The following is a 14,671-nucleotide window of genomic DNA, read 5'->3' as shown; positions in this document are numbered from 1 at the left end:
GAAGCGGGGCCGCCCGCAGGCCGGGCAGCGGCGGCGCCATGGCGGGGCCGGCGGGGGCGGCGTGAGCGGGTGCGTGAGGGAGTGAGGGAGGGAAGGAGGGAGGGAGTGAGAGAGCGAGGGCGGCGGGACGTGTGTGAGCGGGGGGCGCCCCGTGCCCTCCCGATCCTCGGCGGCGCAGGCGGGAAGATTTTCCCTTGCGGAAAATCTCGGCGTCCCCTGACAAAGGCAGGGAAAGGACAATCCCAGTTCTCTTCAGGCAGACGGCGGTAGGGTGGCAGTGCTTCCAGACTGTTGCGCCTCCAGGCCTCCCCCTCATCCTTTCAGTCTCCCCTTTCCTGCCGTGGGGCTTGAGTCTCCTCAAAGACACAAAACCCCTGCGGCTTTCCTCCTTCCTGTGACATTTAGCTCTCGTGTAGCTGCAGTTGAGGCCTTTCTGGCACCAGAAGGATTGGAGTGATCATCCCCTAGACGTGCAGCGATTGCCACCTGCATGTCTCTGCCTGCTGGTAGAAGCCAGAAAGATTTTATTTTTTTTTTTGCAATGCCATCTTCCTGATTTCTGTGTCATGACAGCCTACAGTTCCCTTTCCCTCACACTGATCTGTTCTTCATGTGTATTTGTGCCTGTGGTTTAGCTTTTCTCCATTTTTATGAAATTTTGTCTTACCCAATATGCTTGTAATCACCTTGATTTTAAATTCCTCCCCTTCACACCTTCTGTACGCCTCCTGAATTCATATCACCAACAAATTACACGTGTGTCAAAACCTTGTTTAACTCAACTTCGTTGTTTGGTTTGTTCTCTCTTCATTACTCCTTAACAAAAAAGGAAAAATAATATGTAATTTTGCTCCCCATAAATTATCACTGACTGTTTTTTAATCATCTGAATGGTGTCATGTGAGTGCTTGTAGATTTTTTGCATTGTGCTTTGCTTTGGTTTCTTTCCTGGTACTGGACATGGGAGAGAAGAACACTCAACTCCCTCTTGCCTTTTAAAAAATTGTCCTTGTCCAGTCTTCTGGGACCTGTTTCACCATCCAGGAATTCACAAAGATAAGTGCCAGTGGATCTGCGGGATCTTCGTCCTCAGATTTCTTCAAGATGAGTTGGATAACATGGAGGAGCCCTATAGCTGCCCATGCTGTGAGCAGGAGATCGGATGAGAGACCTCTTGAGGTTCCTTCCCACCTCAGTTACTGTATTTAGTTTCTCTGAACTCTCCTTTCTCTGCCTCTAAGGCCTCTGTAGCAATGGGGGAAAAGAAGATTTATGCTGCTCCATGCCTCAAAGTTAGCTGTAGATCTCAATGACATGCTGAAGGAGGATGTGTTCCTTTGGAACAATTGGGAGCATTCAGTGTTGTAGGCATCATACTCTTAGATCCGTTAATCGGGTTTAGAAAATAAAACAGACTTTTTCTCTTCTGTTGGATGTAGGAGTGATGTGGGAACCACCTGTTCTCTGTGATAAAGGGAAGACACAAAACATCTGATAGATGGAAGCCATGAAGATGTCAAAGCGGTTCTTCGCTTTTGGGATTTCGGCATGCATAGCTATTTATGTTGCATACATAAAATGGCGCTTGGATTCCAAACCACTCATGGGAGCAACAGAAGGAATTGCTGAAAGCAGGGGAGATAAACTGAACCATCAGGCAATGACCACAGATCTCTCGGTCTTTTATGGAATTATGTTTGACGCAGGAAGCACAGGAACTCGCATCCATATATTTAAATTTACACAGCAGCCAAGAGGTATGTCCTGCTCATTGCTTGATAGATTAAGTCTTCCATAACGTTATGGAGCAGATTATTGATGACTCTTTTCTAGAGATTACTGGAACAAACATGCTTCAGCTCTTTCTAGAGAGTCATCTATATTATGATTCAGGCATATATGCTTGGATGAAATTACGAAACGTTCAACAAGAAGAAAATGCTGTAATGTCAGAATGTGAACTAAATAGCACCTGTACTTTTAGAGTGGTGGCTTGAAGAAGGGCAATTTTTCATCACACTGGTGGAAGAGAAGATTATAAATTCAAACTTCCTTATTTCCCCAAACTTTCACCATGAGGTTGTTGGCTGTCTCCAGTTCATGCTAGTGAGCTGCTTCTCTCTGCAGTGTGTGGTTTAGTGCATCCTTGGCTTGAGTGTTGGATTTAAACTGTAAAATAAAACAAAAATTGTAAATTGTTCAATTAAAATTGCTATGTATTACATCTGGACAAAAACTACTCAGAAGTGAGACAGAAGTGTACAAAAAAATCTCCAGTTTTCCTCTGGAGTACTAAGCTTCATTTGTTTACATGTTGTCAGCTCCTATTTGTAAAAGTCTTAAAGATCAAAAAACTTGTGTGAGTGCTATGTTAGTAAGTGACCTGAAGGTTTTCAGGGTTAGCAGTGTGGTGTATGGTGTGATTGACCTCTGGGGAGCAAGGTAGGTTTGCATAATGGGCTGTTGTAAGGCTTAGCCAACAAAGGTGTTAAACAACAGTCCACTGGCAGTCTTTTAGTGTATTCTCAAGTCTTCGCTGCTTCCTTGCCTGCTTTTCTTTAAACATAATTTCAGAATATATTGCAGCAAACTTTATAGAGTGTAGTTGGCTACAGGAGGAGGATGACAGTGTGTCAGGCTTGTGTTGTCTTGATTTCAGGTGCATGTAGGGCTACAGGTCTGCAATATGTTTAAGTCTGGTTCCCTCTGCTGTTATTGAAAAAAAAGGAAAAGCTTCCACTAGTGTTTGCTGGAACCAAGTTTAGTCAGAACAGAGCATGCTGAAATTTGGAGCCTTTGTTACAGGTGCAGTTTGAAAAGCTGCACTTGGCGGGTGTAAGGCCTCAAAGACAACTTGAACCCATTGTCTGATATGCGTAAAGAATATAGTGGACACCAGCACCTGAAAACCAGTCATGACTTTAAAAATGGTTTTCTCAGGATCTAATTCCATAGCAAGGGCTGTATTTAGAGGTCAGGTGCTGTTGATAGTTCATTAGACAGAGGCTTCAACTAACTGCCATTAGCACGTAGTAATGTAATTTGTTAAATGATTTTGTGTATGCAAAATTATTTGTACCGTTACTTATTTTGGAATACTGCTTTTGAACAGAAACTCCCAAATTAACCCATGAGACGTTTAAAGCACTGAAACCAGGTCTATCTGCATATGCTGATGATGTCGAAAAGGTAATTTAAGTGATTTCTCTTCTGTCTCCCTTACCTTCAAGCTCGCAGGAATTTAGGCACTCCCTGAGCCAGACTTACACCCAGCTTGTAGCGTTTTACTGGCTCCAAAAGCCCTTGTTTTCCAGGAATTGGTCATACTGCCTTTTGAGCCCTCTGTAGCCAAAACATTCAGTGATAGAGTTCTATGTCACTGTTTGAAAAAGGGACTCTTTCAGGTTTGACCTGTAGCTTGATAATATCTGTTATATCCACTAAGACTTAACGCTGTAGGAGATAGTGAGTCCTACACCTTCTCCTGGCCCCTTGTGCTTTTAATTTGTCTCTGTTTCACATTTACAGTGAATTGAGTCTCTGATCACCCTTTTGCCCTTTCAAAAGAGTTTTTAAGATGCCTTTTCTTGTTCTTTTTTTGCTCACAGAGTGCCCAGGGCATAGAAGAGCTCCTGGAGGTGGCAAAGAAGGAAGTTCCTATGGAGCTATGGAAGTTTACTCCTCTGGTCCTGAAAGCCACAGCTGGCCTACGGTTGCTGCCAGGAGAGAAAGCTCAAAAGTTGCTGGATAAGGTACTATTTCTTGTTTTTCTGTTTGCTTGCCAGAAATTTTATAGCAAACCCTGATTGGTTCTGTGTAATGTGCGTATTTTTTTGTGTACATGAGTCAATTCCCATTGTTTAACCCCGAAAACAGTGCAGAGCCACCTGATCTCAAATGCACTTGGGGTCTCGAAGCTGTGTGAGTTGCAAGCACAGAGGAATGATGGCAGCTCCAAGTAAACCAGGATATGACAGATAACATAACAAATGCAGTGACATCCTGCTAACAGTAACTACAGGCCTGTTCTTACTGGTCATGTTTAGCGGTGGGTTTGACTGGGATGGTTCTATTTTGAGAAAAGCTCTCTACTGTTTGATTGGCCACATTGTCAACCTGCTGCTGCAAGGTCGCTCCTTCATATTGATTGAAAACAATGTAAATTATATTTTTAGGCATGTAAAATACATTTAATATTTTAAAATATTACAAAAATAAACAACGTATTCTAGACCTTTGAGCTGCAGGAAAGTTTATTAAGTGTGCACTGAGTGTACTCTTTTTCTAAGCAATAATTGGAAGGAAGAAATGGGGGGTGGTTGAAATCAAAGTCTCTGCTGCCTGCAGCCTGGCCAATACTTTTCCGCACTGAATTTCAGCTGAAACTTTAGAGGACCCTGCAAAGCTAGAGCTCTGCTGCCTCATGTAGGATAGGGTATAGAGGATCATTATCAGCCAATATGCTCTTGTTGGAAATGCAGTTCCCTGGGACATTCCTGAAAGCTAGGCTGTCCATCTCCTGCCTTTCACATGCATGTATAGTACCCTGTGGGTCACCAGTTGCAGCAAAGTAAACTGGAGTCCCTTTCCTACCCATTGTATTCCTTGCTAATGGCACTTTTGAGCAGGCTTCATCCTTGAAAACCCACACATCCATTTCCTGTCTCTGCACCCAACTGCAGAGCCCGCGTGTAAAGATGATGCTTGTTGGCCTCTTGAACTTCAAACAAAGTCGTGAGCAGCAGTCAGGAGGATTTAGCCCAAGAAGAGGAGCAGTAGTGTAAAACTGGAATTTTAAAAAACTTGGTTTCCAGCTCAAAAAATATTTCTCTGAATGTAGCTTTTATTTGAACTACAGGTGAAGGAGATTTTTCAGGCCTCTCCCTTCTTTGTGAGGGACGACTGCGTGTCAATAATGAACGGAACCGATGAAGGTAGGCTGTCTTGTGGAGACACCTTCTGCAGTCGTGGAGATTCCTGCTGCACTGTGACAAGTCCTCTACTCACTGTAATGGGAACCCACAAGCAGGGGGTTTGACAGAGTTTTTATGCTACCACAGGCAGTGCCTGCCAAAGAGATCTTGCGCTACATTTTCCAATTTGAAGTCCTGAACTCTGTCCTGATCTTGAAAGCTCTGAGTGTTGGGCAGTTCCTGTAGGATCACCAGGAAGCCACTGTGCAGTCAGCACTTCTAGAAAAGTTTCTGTATATCTGCTTGTTGAGATGGTCTTCAACAACTAGGTTTGCACACTGTGCTCTTGACAGTGCTTATCAGAGCTTTCTAGAAGTATTTGGTCATAATGTTAATTATAACTGATCTAATGAGTGGAACTGTGAGTTCAATCTGATAAAAGCATATAGAGAAGAAAACATATGCTGAAGTAAGTCAATGTTCATCAAAAAATGCTGAGGACAGAACATCTAAATTCTAAGTAAGTGAGTGTTGAAATGTGTTTTAATTCTGCTTAGAAACCAAACTGTAAAATAGGTGAAGCTGTTTATGAGTTTCTTTTTTTGCTACTTAATGGAAGAAAGACATTGTAATTCTTCTTTTTGTTTTGTTTTGTTTTAAAATCATTAATAACAGTGACAGCCTTGGTTCAGCCAAGGGTTGAAATGGACCATGCTCCCTAGAATGCTTTGAGTTTTAACTACATGAATAAATATTTGAATTTGTTAACATAAGGCCCACTAATTCACCTAATTTATGGAGGAACGGTTTATAAAACAAAAAGAGGACAGAAACAGCATAGCTCACAAAATTGCTTAGAGGAAAACAGGAAAAATTAGAACACTGAAAGATAAAAATTCTTAGTATTCAAAAGGAAAGTCGAGTGCCTGATATCAAACAAAATTCTACAAGTGGATGTTTTCCTAGAAGACAAACAATGTGAGTCTCGGTCATCTTGTTGTCTTTTAACTAAGGACTGAAGCCTTTGTAACTTATTGCCTAACTTTTTGGCTTGTGAAATACAGAGTTCTACAGGCATTTCATACATGGGTCTTCTCTCCCAAATATCACATAAGCTCTGATAGAGAAGGTAATTCTCTTTGTTCAAGGCATCTTACCTTGGTTTTGGACAGCCATTGACAGTTCTGGAAATGTAATTTACTTGTTACTGCTGTGAGTTAAAATGAAATGGTATGATTTAACAGTGCATCTTCTGAATCTTTTCCTCATTAGGTATTTCAGCCTGGATCACAATAAACTTTTTAACAGGTATGTGTACATGAGCATGTGCATAAAGATACGATGGATGCTGTGAAAGTCATGCTGTTCTCTGCCCCTGCGTGGGATTTGCTCATTCACTGGGATGGAATGGGAGAAAGAAGAATCTGAGAATAAGTCAGCAGTTATTTTTGGCCTGGCCTATTTAAGTCATTAGGATTTTGGCCTTTTACTTGACAGAGTGAGGAGTTTAATCTTTTTCCCTAGATGTTTAATGTAACTTTTCTCTCAATTCCCTGTAGGGTACCAGGGCATTTTATTCCTTTCTGAGTCTGCTGTGACTCTGGCTAAATTTTTAATGTGAATGTTCTAGATGTGCTTGGCAGCTGCACAGAGTAAAAGAAAATGCTATGCTACTTCCTTACAGATTTATAACATAGAAATGCCACAAGTGTTTACACTGCTGGGTGAGAAAAGGATAGCTGAAGAGTAGAGAAAAAACTAAGCTAAAGACCTCTCTGACAATATGTAATGCAGTCTGCCATCCAAGTGCTCTGTTCAGCACACACAGTGTGTGGAGCAATGTGCTCTGAAGCCTTTTATGCCCACAGGAAATACCAGAAAGATTAGTGATCTTCAAACATCAGCTATCATGAGGCATACTGAGGTACTTGGCACAAACTGTCCTTGTCAAGAAGGTGCATTTGAGGGATCTAACTGAGAAGAACTAGAATTAAATGAGAGGAGAGGTCTTGGCTGACAGCAGGAAGAATTCCAAGAGAGCTGAGTCTGTTAGCCAGCTCTTTTCAGTATGTCATCCCTTTGGCCATAGGAAACTGCAAAATGCTGCTAAGGGATCAGGGAGAGGTGGCCAAGAAAACCACATTCCTCTGTGTTACAAAGTGGTTACCAGAGTAGAGTTTGTAAAACGGTCCTTGCATCCACTGAAAAATGTTTAGGAATGCAGTAACCAAAGCTGCTGTAATTAGGACATGAACAGCCACCAGAGAAATAAGAGAATCTCTTGTCACTTTAAGATTTTCAGGTCTGATAAAGCCAAAATCAGTGCCCAGTAGGTAACAGTATAATTTAGTGCTATCTGTAAGATGACAGATGGAGTTAGATTATTCCCTTTCTTTACCACTGTACTTCTAGCTTTGTTCCTACCCAGTTTCTCACAATGCCCACCTTGGATTTCTCTGTTCTGTCACACATTTCAGGTAGGCTAGATGATCCCCAGAAGAGAAGTGTAGGGATGCTGGATTTGGGTGGTGGATCAACACAGATCACCTTCCTTCCACGTGCTGAGGTAATGTGAACATGCGCACTGTTGGGAAATGCTGGTGCAGAAATCAGTAACTGCTCAGATTTCTTTCCCTTGGAAACAGAGCAAGAGTTTGTCAGTGTGACATGCAGCCACACTTGTGACAGAAAAACCCAGATCACTTGGTCACATCTGCCTTGTTATAGTCAGTCACAGAGGCATTCACAACTCTTTGTCCATCCTCATAGTCCAGCTCTGGATCGGTGGTGCATGTGGCGAGTCTGCCAGGGCTGCTTTATCTTGAAAATACCATGTTCACCTGAGTGTCTTAATCCTTGACTCTCAGTTTGTGCAGCTTATAATGAAGAACTCAAAATGCAATGCTGTTAATGAATTCAAGTCCAACATTTGCCCTACAGTGGATTTTAGGAACACAATAAGATGCTGCCTTGATCCTGGTTTTCGATTTTCCTCAGTTCACTCAGTTGCAAATGAATGCTTTCTAAGGAGTAACTGCTGTTATGCAGTAAAAAATATACTCTGATGTCATTTGAGCTTCCTGGTGTGGCATTTTTGTAGATGTTCTGTGAGCTGGAAGCCCTGTGAATGTAGAGTTGTAAGGCTATGCCTGAGCAGAGATAGTGTTCCTAGTAAAGCTGCACAAAAGCAGAGGGATGGGATGCTGTGTCCAGCCTGGAATAATCAAGACATTGCATTGTTACAGCAGAATGACAAGGGATGTGAAGGGTCTGGGATATGGAAATTCTGGATATAGAGATTGTGTTAAGATATGAGCAGCATGAACAGCATTGTGGCCTGAGCTTTGCTCCCCACAAACGTGCTAGTGCTGGTGCACTTGGGGAACATGTTGCAAAGTGTGTTAGGTAATTATCCTTTCATTTTTTCAGACTGCAGACTGGTCCTCACTCTGTTCCTTGGCAAGCACAGTGATGTGCTTTTCCTCTGGCTTGTGCAAGTTCACAGATTAATTCCACTCAAGTAGGAAGTTAATGTGTGCCTGGCTTTTGTATTAGTTTGCTCACAGTTTTCTGTAGTAGAGATCATGTGAAGAGGCAGTTGATGTAACCTCTTGACAAAAGTAGTTAAGAGCTAGAATAAGGATTCCTTTTAATGAAAGTAATTCTTTTATACAGTATTTTGGTGTGGATACAAATAGAAATGTAACCAGTGTAGACCCTATCTTGTGAAGACACTACTAGCTCCAGGTTTTGTGGTTGTCTTGCATATCAGCAGTCAATTTGAAATACTTGCAAATTCATAATTTCTCTCTAAATCCTGCTAGGATTGTTTCACATTTTTCCTAACTTTTGGAAGATTACTTTGTTGATGTTTGCTGCTGGCTGGCAGAAACCTGTCAGTGACGTCTTTTTCTCCCTTCAGGAAACTCTCCAGACATCACCAGCTGGCCACACAACTTCATTTCAGATGTTTAATCACACCTACAAGCTGTATTCCTACAGGTTAGTTGTGGGAAGGAGAGCACACTGTAAAAATCAAAGCTTTCTATGAAGCCAGTGAGATCTAGGTGTTTTTCTGAACTGGAGTCCTTGCCAATGAGTACCAGGAAGAAGTGGAGACACTTGAGCCATGTGATTGTGGTAGATTAACCTTGGCTGCCCACCATGTGCCCACCAAGCCACTCTATCACTCCCATTCCATTAATAGGACAGAGGGAAGAAAATATGACAAAAACTCATGGGTCAAGATAAGTACAGGGAGGTCACTTACCAATTGCTGTTATGGGCAAAAGAGACTTGATTTAGAGAATTTAATTTAATTTATTGCCAATTAAACAGTAAGATAATGAGAAATAAGAATAAAATCAAAAACACCTTCCCTCCACCTCTCCCTCCTTCCCAGGCTTAGCTTCACTCCCAACTCTTTTACCTCTTCACCACTGAGCAGCAATTCTTTTATACAGCATTTTGGTGTGGATATAAATAGAAATGGAGAATGGAGAATGAGTGTTGGAGTCAGTTCATAGTCAGTCTGTGTCATTCCTTCCTCCTTGTTGTCTTCCCTTGCTCCCAGTATTTTGGGCAGAGACAAGCAGCTTCTTCCCACCTGTGTTTGCTGTGTGGTATGTTTGGGCTCAGAGTCAGTTCTGTATGCTAGTGGCTGGACTGCCTTTGGAATACCATTGCCAGTTCTTCAAGAGGCAGATTACAGCTGTCAGCTATTGCCTGAGCTTTTCAGAGAGCAATTATCATTCTGGGTGAGAGTAATCTGAGTGCAGGTTGTCACACTGTTCCTCTTATGTGCATGAGCTCACTTGAGCCACTTGGCTATGACTGTGTAGAGGAGACTGGCATGTCCCAGCCAGGTTGTCAGTGGAGTATCAGAGGAATGATGTTTGTTGTTCACAGAGGCTTTTATCCCTTTGCAGTTACCTGGGACTTGGGCTGATGTCAGCAAGGCTTGCCATTTTGGGCGGAGTTGAGGGAAAACCCTGTAAGTTATGGGCAGTCCTCAAGTCTTGTCTCTGAGCACAGGGTGGTGGTAGGGGGAGGAGTTGTATGACCCCTTCCCACTGGGCTCAAGGTTCCCGAATGGCATGTGGACTCCTGTCACTATGGCTGGGTGCATTTGAGACAAATGCAGGAGGTGACATTGCTAGATCCCAGGAGATCTGGATTCTTGCCAGCCCTGGGTGGGAGGCGGGCATGGGACATCTGAGCCATGTCTGGACCGTGGAGGTACCTTGCTGGGGGTGAGGGTTCTGAATTTAACTCTTCATGTTTTTGTTTAATGTGGCTTTGTTTTACTTCTGCAGCAGAAGGGGAGGAGTTGATTAGCCCTTGTTTGCCACCTGGCTTCAAATCTGAATGGCAACATGCTGAGATAGTGTACAAAATTAAAGGACAGAAGGCAGGTATAGTGATTTATCACTCTTCCTATCTAGGCCAGCTGCAATTAGCAGAGGAAATCAAACTCTCAGCCTCTTGCAAAGATACCAGACTCTGTTTACTCTTCTATCTGGCTCCTCTTGCCATGCTGTTAAAGAGATCATGCAGCTCTTTCCTGTTGTGCCATGAGGTGTCTGTCCAGTCAGTAAAGCTGCTAGTAGTGATGCAGATGGACTTGAACAATCCTCAAACAGGTCTTTTCAAAATTCTTCTGTCTCAAATGATGTTGTCCATCTCTGATCTATCACATACTTAGTCCTAACCTGAGGATGGTAGGTGTTTGCTTCTGGAAGAAGAAGCAGCTCTCTATGAAGATCTTATGGAGTGCTATTTTGCAAAAAGAAGCCTGTTTCTTGGCAGATATTAAGTAAATTGTATGTATATATAACTCTCTGCATACATACATACATATATATATATATATATATATATATATATATATATATATATATATATATATAAATATGCTGGGGGTTTTTTTGCCTTCTTTTAGGTGAGCCTCTTTATGAGTCTTGTTCTAATAAAGTGGCAAAGATGCTCTACAAAAAAGTGCATAAGGCTGAGGAAGTGAAGGACTTGGATTTTTACACTTTCTCCTACTACTATGACCGTGCAGCAGAGGCTGGTCTCATAGGTATGTCTGCTCCTGGTTTTGTTTCATTTTAAATGACAAGTTATTAAATAAATGGTAACACTTGCAGACATCATGATGCTTTGCTAACCTGTCATGGAATATAGTCTATTGTTACACTGCTGTGCAGCATTGAAGCATTGATCTTGACTGGATATTAACTTCTATAGAGAAGGGACTGGGGCTGTGAAATAGGATCTGCAACGTTTGGTAATAGTTTTTAAACAAACTGTTTCTGTTTCAGAAAAGGTTTTGTTGTCTGATTACAATCCAAAATAGAAAAACCTTCATAATGGTAAACAAATTTCTCAGTCAGTAAAGCAGTAAAAATTATTTGGGCTGTGTGTTTTGCTCCACTGACCTTTTTAGATGGAATGAAGATTTTCAGATACTTCCACTTGTATTCAAAATGTCACATCTCTTTTCCATGGTATGCTGGTGTACAGAAGGCTGTCATGTTCAGTGGTAGAAAGGAGATTATGACATCTCAAGTTAGTTTGGACAAACCTACCCCCCCCTCCTTGGCCAGTTTCTTTTTACAAATAATTTCAGATTTAATGTGTTGCAGAGCACCAGTGCTCTGTCAGATCTGGTCACAGGTGTTAACTGTGTTCAGGCACCACTGGCAGAGCAGCAAAGACATGGGGATCAGGTGAGAGAGTCTGTAAGCTGTTTCTATAGGAAACGAGTCTTAAGGTTCTTCATAAACAAAGACTTTTCAGTCTATAGTCAGAATCTTTTAAAGGTTCTTTTACCTTTAAAACCAGTCTGAATTTTGACATTGATTTCAGTGGCTCAAGATTTGATTTTGAAACAACTTTCATGACTTGAATCTACAGTTGCCTTTATACGAAGACTGTAAAAGACTGGGGTTTTTTTTCTTTTAGATAAAGAAAAAGGAGGAAGCTTAACTGTCAGTGACTTCGAAATTGCAGCTAAATATGGTGAGTAAAATATAATCAAACACTTACTAGTTATTGTGTATAAATTCATTCCCAGGTGGCAAATGTGTGACATGCTAAGAAGCCTGATGTTTTTAAGGAAGTATTAAGTACCTCTACATAGCATCTCACCAACACTTCTGCTTTTTTCTGAAAATCTCAACTATTTTTATATTAACTTTTGCTTTTGCAGCTGACATAAGACACATCTTATAATACATATATTTCAAAACTCTTTCAAGAATTACTAGTAAATAATTACTTGACAATTAACAACTGTTCTGAAATCATGCTTTCAAGATAATTGTGGCTTTATTATCCTGTTAGCATAACCTGTTCTAATCTGGTTTAATTTTTCTTTTTGTTCATTTGCTTGATTGTTAATCAGAAAAGGGGGAAAACCGGTTCATAGCTTTTCACTTCATCAGCTGCAGAGAGAACTGCCTACACAGATTTACTAATGTAAACATTCTTTTCTTAATACCACAAACTCAGGCTTTGATCAAACTGTCATGGGGTTTTTTGGTAAACTTTATGTATGACTGAACAATTGCTGTTCTGATTTTTGGACTACCTTTTGTGTAATTACTCCTGAGAAAGGTTTTATTTTGATTTTGTCATTTATTTTATTTTGTTTTGGGTTTTTTTAATTTGGTTTTGTCAACATTTGTCGAGTGCTGGTGCTCAAGAAAGATAACACAACTGAAGTTGGTTATATATTTGAAGCCTTGAATTAGAAGAAATTGGAGGCTCTTTTCCTGGAGAGATACAAGAAATTCTCTCTCACTCTTAGGGGAGAGACAGAATGTCTGGATCTTCCTTCCAAAGCTTATGTGCTTCTCCTAATGTGTGTGTGTCATTTCAACCTCATTGTGACAGGTTCCATCACTGCACAGCTCAACTGACAAGAGGTGCTTTATGGATTCGAGATTTTTCAAAGCTGGGCTGTTGCTACACCTGAGCCCACAGTGTGCATTCAGACACCGTTTTTTTTCTCCTTAGTTTGTAAGACCATGGAAATCAGCCCTGGAAGCAGCCCTTTTCTCTGCATGGACCTCACGTACATCACCTTCCTCCTGCAAGAGCTGGGCTTCCCAAAGAGCCAAGCCTTTAAGGTGATGCACAAAATGGATTTCTGGGGAAAGTGGGCAGGAGGGTGCCAAGGCAGGAGTCGTCATGCTGGTAGTTCAGTTCTTGATTTGCCTTCCTGCTACAACACATGCTGTGTGATTGTGGATGGAGCGGCACTCTCCCCACGATGGTATCACCATCTGGTTGCCATAACTGTGTTCACCTTGCATGCTTCAGATTTTCCCAAAGAATTGTGTTTTAACTTTTTTGCCTTTTTTTTTTTCCAGCTTGCCCGGAAAATTAACAATGTTGAAACAAGCTGGGCTTTGGGAGCCACTTTCCATTACATCGACTCGCTCAATAGACTGCAGTACTAAAGCTCCTAGAAGGTGACTTTTGGGAATCTCCATTTTTTGGAAGCCCAACATGGGAGAACCTGTTGAAGGACATGCTTTTGGCTTCTGGAGTCTTTTGGAAGGTCACCATGAAACAGGTTTCTTTCCTCCCACCCCAAGTCCTCTCCATCGCTAGCTCTTTTTTACAGTGCAGAGTGTGGTGTGTAAAAAAATAAGCCTTGATTTGACAGTGTCTGGCATCAGCTTGATGTAAAACTTGATCATTATCAAAGGAAAACCAGGACTCTGCAGGACATCTATGATCTCTATGAGAAAAACACACCTTTTTGGAATATGCCTGTATTATGAGCTTGCAGTATGCTGAAGTTGCTGTAGGAAACAGTCACTCCACAAGGAACTCTTTACTGTCCTGATTTCAGGGTGTTTTTTCATGTTTGTCAGCAGTTTTCAGTGATGATTTTTATGTTACTACTCGTGTTTGAAGGTGAACTTGCGTGTGTGCAAAAATGGTGCATTTACACAGATGCTGACAGGCAGCAGCTTTGAAATGTAGCGTGGACGTTGCAGCTCTGTTTTCCACTTGCTGAAGGAGGAAAGCTTGGGAGCACTCTAGAAACTGGATACGGACTTGGAGGCATGAGCCTGTATGCCCTGTAGCGTTAAAGCCTAATGTTGATTCCCTGCCTTTGGGAGGTGGATTGTGGAAGACAACATCAGATTTGCTGGATCTAGACAAGCAAGGCCTGGGAACTGGGTACAGGGATAACGATGATTTGACAGTTCTAGAGTCAGTCGGAGTAACATTGATGAACAAGACACAGTCACAAAAATAAACCCTGAGCACGGCTTGTTGGATGTTGCAGACCTTTCTGCCTTGGTAAGGTTGATGCGGGGCCTGGGGTGAATGCATTTGTGTGGTGCCGCTTCTTCTGTGAAGCTGCGGCTTCTTCTGTGATAAAAGAATGTGTTGCGGTTGCACTGAGCCATGGCAGGGCAGCTGCAGTGCAGCACTCCCAGTGCACGGGCAGGGGCAGCAGGAGCTGGAGGGGACATGCTGCGCTGCTTGTAACCTAACTGTGGAATTGTGATGTGTTTGTATGGATGTATAGAGAAGACTCGAGTGGTCTTTTGGTGGTGCAAAAGAGCTCAGCTTCCCCAAGAGCCAGCAGTGCCCGCCCTGACTCCTGGGCTCACGGCAGCAATACGTAGTGGCATGGAGGCACGCTGCGTGCGTGGCTGCAGGCTCTGCAGCTGAGCATACGGGGACACTTGAACACCGCCGTTCTGACAATAAACTCCCAATTTAAAATG

At 42.1% G+C, this 14,671-nt stretch overlaps 1 protein-coding gene across 3 annotated transcripts; it reads left to right on the top strand.

Annotated features, from left to right (window-relative positions):
* Positions 1-11: 11 nt before the first annotated feature.
* ENTPD6 (ectonucleoside triphosphate diphosphohydrolase 6 (putative)) lies at positions 12-14,466 on the top strand. Of its 3 annotated transcripts, none has more exons than XM_017818947.1 (14): positions 12-69; positions 1,440-1,757; positions 3,113-3,189; positions 3,609-3,752; positions 4,859-4,934; positions 6,186-6,221; positions 7,391-7,479; positions 8,836-8,915; positions 9,842-9,906; positions 10,229-10,327; positions 10,855-10,995; positions 11,880-11,936; positions 12,936-13,048; positions 13,292-14,466. In XM_017818947.1, the coding sequence occupies exons 2-14, from the start codon at positions 1,499-1,501 to the stop codon at positions 13,379-13,381; spliced, it is 1,326 nt and encodes a 441-aa protein (XP_017674436.1). In that variant the 5' UTR covers positions 12-69; positions 1,440-1,498; the 3' UTR covers positions 13,382-14,466. The 3 variants fall into 3 exon arrangements, with proteins under 3 accessions (XP_017674436.1, XP_017674438.1, XP_017674437.1); XM_017818948.1 differs by lacking the exon at positions 12-69 and adding an exon at positions 878-1,179; XM_017818949.1 differs by lacking the exons at positions 12,936-13,048; positions 13,292-14,466 and adding an exon at positions 12,813-12,929.
* Positions 14,467-14,671: the final 205 nt, after the last annotated feature.

This window comes from Lepidothrix coronata, unplaced genomic scaffold (assembly GCF_001604755.1).
Source record: "Lepidothrix coronata isolate B3197 unplaced genomic scaffold, Lepidothrix_coronata-1.0 Scaffold71, whole genome shotgun sequence".
NCBI classification, from domain to species: Eukaryota; Metazoa; Chordata; class Aves; order Passeriformes; family Pipridae; genus Lepidothrix; species Lepidothrix coronata.
This window is presented reverse-complemented; position numbering and strand designations above follow the sequence as displayed.

Bases quoted from the DNA above. Each gene is read 5' to 3' on its own strand.
- ENTPD6 (XM_017818947.1), top strand. From the start codon at position 1,499: ATGGAAGCCATGAAGATGTCAAAGCGGTTCTTCGCTTTTGGGATTTCG. The intron at 8,916-9,841 runs GTTAGTTGTGGG...ATCCCTTTGCAG, and splicing joins TACAAGCTGTATTCCTACAG to TTACCTGGGACTTGGGCTGA. The intron at 10,996-11,879 runs GTATGTCTGCTC...TTTTTCTTTTAG, and splicing joins AGCAGAGGCTGGTCTCATAG to ATAAAGAAAAAGGAGGAAGC.